General features: G+C 41.6%; 1 protein-coding gene across 1 annotated transcript; it reads left to right on the forward strand.

Annotated features, from left to right (window-relative positions):
- The first annotated feature begins 1491 nt into the window (after positions 1–1491).
- Positions 1492–9002, forward strand: Pigm (phosphatidylinositol glycan anchor biosynthesis class M). The gene has a single exon (XM_021161282.3). It carries the CDS (start codon positions 1699–1701, stop codon positions 2968–2970), a length of 1272 nt encoding a protein of 423 aa, XP_021016941.1. The 5' UTR covers positions 1492–1698; the 3' UTR covers positions 2971–9002.
- Positions 9003–11074: the final 2072 nt, after the last annotated feature.

The raw sequence follows: 11074 nt of genomic DNA on the forward strand, positions 1-11074 counted from the left end.
TTGTTATCCTGGGCTAGACAGGCCTACTTTCAATTCCAGTTCTGCTACTAGTTGGCTATGTTTTATTTATTCTCCATAAATCCTGATTTTGCTCATTAATACAGGTAGGAATATCTACTTTACATTAAAAAGTAGTTAGTATGTCTGACAACTGGGAATAAGTCTTTAACAAATAACAATTATGAATCAAGATAGTTTAGGCCACATATACTGTTGTTAACACAGTATCATTCAAATAACTCTTGACAGGCTCTACTTCTAAGATCAAGCCAGACAGTCTGTGTCAGTTACCATGTGCCTGCGACTATAATGCAAGGAGTACAAAGAAATACATACTTTCTACTCTCAAGAACCCTACAATTTAGTTATAAGGTTATTTGAATGGTAATGTGTTATCACAGTATATTATGGGCAAGGCATAGTAAAAAATCAATAGAGGTAGTTATTAATCTACACCATGTAATTACATCAAAGCACAGACATACCAGAATATGACTATAGGTTAATACGGCTCACTCAAAGGATAAATGTGAAGTGTAGGATGAGAGATGTCTAGGCTGAATGGAGCCACTTCTATGGTAATCTAGAAGACACTCCCTAGGAGCAGACTCAGTTTGTAAGATCAAGGCAGTCTGCGTCAGTTACCATGCGTCTGAGACTGTAATACATTACAAGAAAGTACAAAGAAATAAAGATATACTTTCTACTCTCACGAACAATTTAGTTGAAACTGAAAACATTGTAAAATAAAGTATGAAGTTCTTGGCCCGGCGTGGTGGCACACGCCTTTAATCCCACCACTTGGGAGGCAGAGGCAGGCGAATTTCTGAGTTTGAGGCCAGCCTGGTCTACAGAGTGAGTTCCAGGACAGCCAGGACTATACAGAGAAACCCTGTCTTGAAAACAAAACAAAACAAAACAAAACCCCCCAAAAAAGAGTATGAAGTTTTAAAAAGTCAATTATAAGTGCAGTAAGAAATCAGAAAAAGAATGAAAGAGTTGGAGTCTTTGGCAAGAAACTAATAGTGGTAGGGTGAACGGAGTGAGTTGAGGGCCGATTTTGACTTAGTTGAAGAGTTCTTGAAAAGAACGGAGTTGACAGTACTCCAGGGGAGACAATCTAGACGTACTTCGGTAGGAGGAACCTTTTTATCAGGGTAAAAAGACGAGAACTATTTTATTTTAGGTTTATTCTTTCCATCTGTATTTCCCACTCTCAGGCCTCCAAGCCAGTTGGGCGGGATGTAAGTAGCAGCAGGTCGCAGCTCACTGTGTCAAGATTCCTTTGTTGATCAGAGCTGGGAACGCGGAAGTTCTGGTTACTAAAAACAAAGTTCACCCAGGTCCCAGGTCCACGACATCTCAGCCACTCCGGGATTTCCGGACAGCGGAAGCGTCGCCAATAAGGGACCGGAAATCCCGCCTTCGCCGGAGGAAGCTGCGGACGCTAGACAGCCAATCCCGAGGAAGGTAATCGTTCCGCGGAGACAGCTGAGAGCCCGCGCGGGGCTGAAGGCCGGAAGTACCGTGGGGGCGGGACTTGGGGTGCCGGAAGTGATCATTCCTCGGTTCTTCCAGTCGGTGCTGTGGCGGAGGAGATGCTCCCGGCGGCTGAGAGGCGTCAGCCCGAGGACGGTTAGCAAGAGGGGCGCAGTGTGCACCCGGGGCCGGGCCGGGCGGGTGGCCCGCATTCGGACCATGAGCTACCCCAAGCACTGGGGGGAATGGATCCTGAACTTTCGGGTGCCGCCCGCCGGGGTGTTCGGCGTGGCCTTCCTGGCCCGGGTCGCCCTGGTCTTCTACGGTGTCTTCCAGGACCGGACTCTGCTGGTGAGGTACACCGACATAGACTACCACGTGTTCACGGACGCCGCGCGCTTCGTCACGGAAGGGCGCTCCCCGTACCTGCGGGCGACCTACCGCTACACCCCGCTCCTGAGCTGGCTCCTCACCCCCAACGTCTACCTCAGCGAACTCTTCGGCAAGTTTCTCTTCATCAGCTGCGATCTCCTCACCGCCTTCCTCCTGTACCGCCTGCTGCTGCTCAAGGGGCTGGGGCGCCGCCAAGCCTGTGGCTACTGCGTCTTCTGGCTGCTCAACCCCTTGCCCATGGCGGTGTCCAGCCGGGGCAACGCGGACTCCATCGTCGCCTCCCTGGTTCTCTCGACCCTGTACTTCATAGAGAAACGGCTCATCGCGTGCGCCGCGGTGTTCTATGGCTTCGCGGTGCACATGAAGATGTACCCGGTGACCTACATCCTCCCCATAGCGCTCCATTTGCGTCCCGAGCGCGACGATGACGAGCGTCTCCAGCCAGCCCGGTTCTCTTTCCAGGCTCGTTTGTACGACTTCCTGAGGAGGCTGTGTAGCTGGGCTGTGCTGCTTTTCGTAGCAGTTGCAGGGCTCACGTTTGTTGCCCTGAGCTTCGGTTTTTACTATAAGTACGGTTGGGAGTTTTTGGAGCACACCTACTTTTATCACCTAACTAGGAGGGATATCCGCCATAATTTCTCTCCGTACTTCTATATGCTGTATTTGACTGCCGAGAGCAAGTGGAGTTTTACTCTGGGGATTGCGGCGTTCCTGCCACAGTTCATCTTGCTGTCAGCCGCATCTTTTGCCTATTACAGAGACCTTGTCTTCTGCTGTTTCCTTCATACGTCCATTTTTGTGACTTTTAACAAAGTCTGCACATCTCAGTACTTTCTTTGGTACCTCTGCCTTCTGCCTCTGGTGATGCCACTGGTGAGGATGCCTTGGAAAAGAGCCGTAGGCCTCTTACTGTTCTGGTTCATAGGACAGGCCTTATGGCTGGCTCCTGCATATGTTCTAGAGTTTCAAGGAAAGAACACCTTCCTGTTTATTTGGTTAGCCAGTTTGTTCTTCCTTCTGATCAACTGTTCCATACTGATTCAGATTATTTCCCATTACAAGGAGGACCGCCTAACGGAGAGAATCAAATGCGACTAATGTGTTCAGGATCTTCTGCAACATTCTGATCTTTCCGTATGGACTGGAATTTTTCTCCTCCCTGAACATTCTAAGCACTCTAGTGAAAGTTCCTTTGTTCCAACAGAAATTAAAACCAGTGTTGGCCTTATATATAAAGGGGGCCCAAGAACTGAGGTCCATCCTTTAGAAGTCTTAGGGCTCATTTGCTTGATGAGAAGAAAATCATTCCTGTTTCACAGTTGAGAAGCCGGTGAAGCTAGAAGATGCTGAAATATTTTTGAACAGTAGAGGAATAAGGTCTCTAGCGGTGTTTGTTCCTGTCACACGGTGCTACTGTTGTACCTTAAGCCCCTGCCTTTTTTTTTTTTTTTCCTGCAGTTCTGACAGCGATGGAAATTGACAAAATTCCTAAAGTACAACATTTTTACATATTAAGTATTAACAGTTCCATGCTCGGTTGGGAAAGTCTGAAATTTTTGTATTAAGTGTGGGGGCTTAGAAAAGAACTAATCCAAAGAATTTAAATTGTGATCATGTATTTGTTTTGTAATTGAGTTTTTCAGTATTAGTACCAGTGGTATTCATTTTATATAAAAAGATTAAATTTAAACTCATCCAATTTAGACCTGAGTTTAAGAAAACGAAATGGAGCATTATTAACATGTATATGCTTATCCTTTTTCTAACTGCTAGAAAGACTTTTCCTCTAGAGTTTAAGCTGAGAGCTGTCTATTGTTAAAGTGGTAAAATTTAGATGCTAAAGCTTAAGTTTTGAGTATAACTTCACTTGCTCTCTTCTGGTTTTATCATCTAAATTGTTACAAAGGAGAACATTGTTTATAAGGCATAAATCCTACACTCTGAAAATCCCAGGCTAGAAAGGAAGACTGCTTGCTGTCATTGTTTGCACAATCAAGAGGTGGTAAGGGATTTGAGGAATTACAGAAATGAGGCTGTGAGGGGCAGGTCTTTCTACTTATCACTTGAAGTAAACACAGTGAAACTGTATGAGTAAACTTTCTCAACTGTATGAATAAACATTCTAAAATATTTTTAGAAAACATAGAGCCTGTCTGTGTTGAGGGTTTTCTAACATTCAAAGATGCAGTAGCAATAGATGAGTATAATTTTTTTTAAAAGAATAAAATTGTCATCTTTAAATGCAAGTTCAAGAGAAGATAGGGTTTTATTTTGGTTTGGTTTTGGTTTAGTAGGGGTTGGTTTTTCCTTTGTCTGTTTTTTTTTTTTTTTTTTTTTTTTTTGACCCAGGGTTTCTCTGTGCAGCCCTGACTTTCCTGGAACTCACTCTGTAGGCAAGGTTGACCTTGAACTCAAAGATCTGCCTGCCTCTGTCTCCTGAGTGCTGGGACTAAAGGAGTGTATAACCACACTCAGCAAGAAGAAAGTTTTAACAGGCTTTATTTTTTTTTTTTATTTTTATTTTTTTTTTTTTTTACTTTTAATAAGAATGTTGATTTTGAATGTTTATCAGCTAGTTCTGATTGTTCTATTTCTGCTTTTATTTTTCTTTGAGATAGCACTCCATTCTACAGCACAGACTGGCCTCAAGCTCACTGCACTCTTCTTGCCTCAGCCCAGATCTGAAGTACTAGGTCTACATGTCTGAGCCACTCTAACTGGCTTTCTGATTGTTACTTCTAAAGCAAGATTGGCTAAGAGAACAATTGCTGAAAGTTGTCCTCTAACTTCCATGAGCACGCAGTGATGTGTGCCTGTGCTTGTACATGGGTGCACACACACAAACTAATGAGTGTATTCTCTCAAGAAAGCTATTTAAAACATGAAAAGGTCTAGATGTTTTCAGATATAAAATAAGTTGTGTTAATGCTGATGTCTAACGACTTTTAGAAAATGTGGTAGTAAACAATCACATAAATATGTTTTTGGCTTTAGGAAAAGGACTTTTTTTTTGGAGCTAAAGTCTCACTGTGGTAGCCTCGGTGCCTCAAACTCAGTGTGCAATCCAGACCAACCTCCAACACATTCTCCTCCTGCTCTAGCCTCTTGGGTCCTGGGATTAAAAATGTACCAGGCCAGTTTTTACTTTGACTGCCATACTTGTTTACGTATTACATGAGTGGATATGTGTGTGAGTGTATGCATATCCTTACCATGTTTTTCTCTTTGTAAAGTTCCAGCTTCCATGCATGTACCTGGATGACATGAGAATTCTAAAAAAAAACAAGCTAGCAAATAATTCTGTCTCCAGCCTGCATAAGCGCAGATGGCGTTAATACAGACTTTCTCAGTAGGTCGTCTAGCCACTTCTGTTATTCTACCTTTGACTTCCATTCCTCTTCCAGCTGCTTAACCAGCCTTTCACTCTGCTCCGCCTTCTGCTGGACCGAATCCAACTCAGCCAGGGCAAGCTTTAGCTCTTCCTTAAAGACATTCTTCTCGGAAGTCATTTCCTCTTAGAGCAGAGCATCAGAGTGTCCTTTCCTAAGGCGCTCCTGAAAAGATTCAATGACCCTTCGGGTTGTGCTCCATCTCCAGGTGCTTATGATGGTAAAACTTGAGAAGCAAACTCTCCATGAATATAATTTTTGTGATCATGATGTTTTTGTTTTTAAATTGGATTCTTTTCCAGAGTCAACAACAACAAAAAACTCCTGAAAAATAAGCACTACTCCAGAAAAGTAGTATTTTTTTCCCCTGTCAAGGCAAGCCTAGAAAGCCTTTGAGGATAAAATCTTTATGGGCTGGTCATAATTAAAAATTCTCTTAGGGGCAGCATTTCTTTTTGGATTCCTTTTGGGATTGGCCTTAGAAAGAAGAATAGATGGCTTTTCTGTTGCTTACTGTATGTAAGAAAAGTGGTCAGTTGTAGAAAACAGTGACCTTTCCTAAAATGGCAAGATCCATATTTCTTATTAGCTCCTAACAGCACACTGCTTAAGACAGTTTAAGAAGTGGCTTTCCAATTATGGTACATAAATTTTTTAAAATTATTATGGGGATTGAAACCCCTATTCTAGGCAAGCAGTCTGCCACTGAGTAATGTACCCAGCCCCAAGTGAATATTTGAAATTGAAAATTTGAGCAAGGAAAGTATATTCATGTGTTTGTATAGGCCTGACTTTTGTTATTCTTTTAGACAGTCTTAGTCCAGGCTGGCCTTAAACTTTGTTTGCCCAAGATAAACTTGAACTGATCTTCATGCCTCTACCTCCTAAGAGCTGAGATTACAGTCCTGTGACACTGTGCTTGGCTCAGAAATTCTTTATCAAAGGAATGCAAGTGTTTCTTAAGGGATGCAGAAGATATTTTGCAGTTAGTCTGCTGCAAACCTTTATTTTTTTATTTGCTTTATATGTATAGGTGTTTTGCAAAATGTCTGTGCACCATGTGCATTCCTAGTGCCCAAGGTGGCCAGAAGAGGGCATTGGATTTCCTAGAATAGATGGTTCTGAGCCACCATGTGGGTGGGTACTAGGAATCCAACCTGAAAATCTCCGGGAAGAGCAGCTAGCACTCTTAACCACTGAGCCAACTCTTCAGCCCCAGCATGCTGCAGAGACATGTAGTACATTAAGCGGAGAAATGACTTGATTTGATCTTTTGGCTTTTACTTCTGTTTTGCAGCTTTTAAAGTTTTATTTGGGGAAGAGGTACGCATACCATGTCCTGTGTATGGAGGTCAGATGCACTTGTGGACAGCAGAGGACTTGTGGTAGTCCATTTCCCTCTTTCCATTATGCTGGCCCTAGGATCACATTTGGGTCGTCAGTCTTGGCAGCTGTACCTTTTTACACTGCACTGTCTGGTCGCTTTGTCTTTTTTCCATTTATGATATCTTTTGTTTCCTTATAAGCCCTTAAATAATACCTAATACGTTAAAATTGTGTAGCTCTTTGACGTTTTTTCTGTGTAATTCTCTTGTTTTTATACTACCTGCATTATCTTTATGTCACTGTAGCAAATGCCTATCATAAGTCAACTCTCAGGAGCCATAATGGGACAAGCTAATAACTAGTAGGTGATCATCCTGAAGTGGCCTGTTCCGGATTATTATATAGTCTGTGACAGGTGCAATCTTATTAAGAAAGGCTGTAAGGGACTCATTTTACGAAAGATGCCTGCTATTAATGTGCTTTTCCTATTACTATTAAATATATATAACAATTACTAAGTAGTAGCACACCCCTTTGGAGCAGATCTTTGCAGATCCACGAAGATCTTGTCGTGTTGCTATATAGACAAATAGATGACTTAAGTCTTCATGATGATCCTATAAGAATTCCTAAAATTATATCTGTGTTTATTAAGCTCTTTTATAATGGGACTGCTATTAGGTCCTTTTCTGATAGTCAAAGCTGCAATGAGAACTCTGCCCAAGTGTCCTCAGTTAATTGCTCTTAGATGGTAACCAGACTTTCTCCTACTCAGAGCACATTCCAAGAAGTTGTAAACAATTAACCAAAGGTCATAAAAAGGGAACTAAGGATTTATTATAGGTGTTAGGACAGAAGATAAAATATCTATTGGGCTTATCTATACAAAACTTCACTTATAACTTAGTTATAGTTTTAAACCTTCAGTGAACCTGTGGAGCTGAGACAAGTGATGGATGTTTAGCCAGATAATTATTCCTAACTGCTAGGAGCGTTCATGTAAACATTCACTGTTGTAAACTTCTATTTCAGTTTATGATTTGATTTTATGTGTGAACTTGTGATGAACTTTGTAACATGTGATCATGTATTCTGAAAGATATATAAGTACTGAGGACAGAGAGATGAGGGGAGAGAAAGGAGAATTTTTTCCCTTTCCCTACTTAGAGAATTTTTTTTCCCGTTCCCCACTCAGGATCTTTTTGCTTAGATAGATTTCATAGGAAACTTTTTTACAACTTAGTAGTAAACTCTATAACCACTTTTCTAAGTGTCCTTTTTTTCTCCCTGCAATTTCCAGCCCAGCAGCAATTCCTGCTGAGATAGAACAAAGGCTATTAATTAACTTAATCCTTTGTGGTTTGAGGAAGAGGTGCTAAGTGCCAGAAACTGCAGTCTCTGGCCTCAGAGGATCACAGAAGGCAGGTCAGCTACAATAGCATAGTAACTTAGAATTAGACAAGTAAACTTTTTAGTGTATAGCAACCCTAAATATAAGAACCAAGAGCCCTCCACCTACGCGCTTTCCCCTCTGCTGTCTCAAGAAGAACCAACAAGAAAGAACAAAACCCCTGCCAGAGCTGCCCCCCTCAACAGTCAATTTATAGAGAGAAAAGATTTATTTGGGGCCATTGATTAAAAGCTTAACTTTGAGATTGGTTGGCCTTGTGGCCACAGGCCTGTGGTGAGGTAGCACACTGTAGCATGAGGACACGATAAAACAAACTGTTGACGTTATTGTGGGCGCAGAAGACAGAGTCTGAGACATGGGTCTCTGAGATCCTTTTGAGGGCACACCCCTAATGCCTTAAAACCTCACACTGGGCTGGCCTAAAGTTTCCACAGTTTCCAGTAGTGCGGCAGTCAAGGAAACAAGCTTTTAACACCTGGGCCTTGGTGGGGAGAGCTCAGATCCATGCTATAGCATTAACTGTGTAGGACAGACTGATTGACAGGCAAGCAGTCATTATTAGATTAAGAAGAATGTTTCTCCACACAGGTTGTAATTTTTTTTTTTCTGTTAACTGCTTTTCTGATCCCCCCCAAAATGTCATTAAAGGTCTCAAGTTCCCTGGATTGGGATCATTATCGTCTGTTTTGTTTTTTAGTTGTAGGAGATAGGGTCTTATATAGCTCAGGCTGGTCTCAAACTTGTTATGTAACAGAGGCTGGCCTTGAACTCAGCCTCTTGAGTCTACCTCCCAAGTACTAGAATTAACAGGTGTGCTGGACCATGCCTAGTGTGGATTAGGTTCTTTGGAAAAGCTGTGAGAAATGTACACTACTGGGCAACTCAGCAAAAGGATTCTTAAAACTGTAGATCTCAGTTACTGACATCTCGCCATCTGGATTTTATAAGTTGTATAATGATGTTTCATAAGTTGTATAAAACTTGATCTTTAATTTATGGCTGAATATATTGTTTTTTTTTTTTCTCTTAACATCAGTTATTTTATATTCCTACCTACACTCTCTTGCCATCTGTGATGTAAGTTATCAGTAGAAAAGAAAAACCTGAAAAATTCTACCTGTGGTGGTCTTTAGATCCAATCTCTTGCCATTTCCCTCATGCTTTATTATTTGTGTGTGTGTGTGTGTTTGTGTGTGCGCGCGTGCGCGCGCGCATGTGCGCACCTTTGAGCTGGCCAGATTGGCTAGGTTGACTGGCCAGCAAGCCCTAAGGATCTGCCTGTCTTTGCACTGGGATTCTAAGTATTTATCTCCATACCTGGCTTTTGCTTTTTCTTTAAACATTAGCCATATAGCCATTACTTTCCTCAGTCTAAGCAGAATTGGCAGCTAAGTAACCTTCCCCTTCACCAGAGTCGAACACATAACTTGTGGACAATTCTGTCTCCCTCCTAAGAAAACCAATTTATCATCCTTGTGTTTTATGGCAAACTTCAAGATGAGAGGAAATATCCATCTCCATCCTTTTCTCGGTGACAATAATTGCTTAACTGATTTTGTATCATGGTGATGGTTTTTTTCATTGTTAATCAATTTCTTTACTCTGACACAAGTTAATTTTTATGACAACACTTCAGATTTGGTGTTTGGACTTACTTTTATAGACAAGCTTAGTGGTTTAAAGATTAAATGGCTGGCTGATAAAGCCAGGCAGAACTAGAATTTAAGTGAAATTTTCTGACTAAACTAACATGCCCTTTTCACTGTTTTAGACGTTTGTTTTTTTCCCAGAGTGCCCAGCTCCAGCAGATGATTTCTGCAAAATAAATGGGACTCAACACTTAAGTCTGGCAGATGCCCTGCCAATCAATTTGACCTTCCTGATGTGTAAGGGACAGTTCTTGTAAGGGTCAGTTCTTCACTTCTACCAAGTTCCTGTGTGTGCTTGATGCTCTCAGAGGCCAAAAGAAGAGGTTGGCTCCTCTGGCAATGGGATTACAAGTGTAAGGTACTGGGAACTGAACCCAGGCCTTTTGGAAGACCAGCAAGGGCTCTTAATTTCAAGCCCATTTCTATTGTTCTTAAACATTTCTCTTAGTGACTTCTAGATATTTAATAATTTTTCTCACATGCAAATTCTCTTGTAGCTGGTCTTTGCTACTTTGTGGGTTCTTTTTCCTACCCTTTATGCCCCTGGTTTCACTCCCATCACTAGATGGGAGAGAAAGGATAGAGGAAGGGGAGAGAGTGTGTGAGATTCCTGAATTGAATTCCCTAATTAGATGATAACTTAATCTTTCTTCTTTGAGTACTACTACTAACGAACCACAACCAACCCTGCCTCTGGGGTGCTAGAATTTATACACCCTCTGAAAAAGATCCCAGAATTCCAAATGTCATACAGTCTCAGAAACTATCTGCAGTTGACAAAACCATGCTGCTGGAGTCAGAAGCAGCCCCATATCGTTACACCTGGGATTAAAACAGAAGCACATGGGTATGCTGTTTCTGTATCTTAAAGAATCCCAGATTGTCACTACATCCTCTTGCACCTAGTTACATCTTTGTTTCTGTTCTTTCCCTCCATTCACCCAGCCTAAGAAGTCAAATCAGTGAATTAGATCTGGTCTTAGCTCATTGTAAACCAAGCTACAGGTAGTATGTGGTTATAATTCCCTACGTTTATTCATTTTCTTTTGTGGCTGAATAAAATTCCGGTGTGTGTATCACATTTTCTTTATTCACTAGTTCCACTTTTTAAATCATTGTAAATTGTGCAGCAATTAACAAAAATGAACAAGGATCTCTGTGGAAGAATTTAAAAGTCCTAGTTTGACTTTGGACCTAGGAATATATAGTTGATTCCTCAGGTGGCTGTATTTCCGTTTGAGACACCAGCATCCTAATGGCCACAGCAGCTCCCCCAGTTTACTGTTAAAACAGTTTACAACCTCATCTGCATCCATTTTCTTGACTTTTGCCATTCTGACCAGGGTGAAGACAAATTACATTATACACTGCAATGCTGATTTGTATAACAAGCATCCATGTGGTTAGAAGAGTGTTCTAAGCTGATT

Source organism: Mus caroli, unplaced genomic scaffold (genome assembly GCF_978045245.1).
Source record: "Mus caroli unplaced genomic scaffold, Mus_caroli_1 scaffold_1, whole genome shotgun sequence".
Lineage (NCBI taxonomy): Eukaryota > Metazoa > Chordata > Mammalia > Rodentia > Muridae > Mus > Mus caroli.

What these genes read in the sequence shown, in the direction of transcription:
- Pigm (XM_021161282.3), top strand. Translation starts at nt 1,699, where the DNA reads ATGAGCTACCCCAAGCACTGGGGGGAATGGATCCTGAACTTTCGGGTG.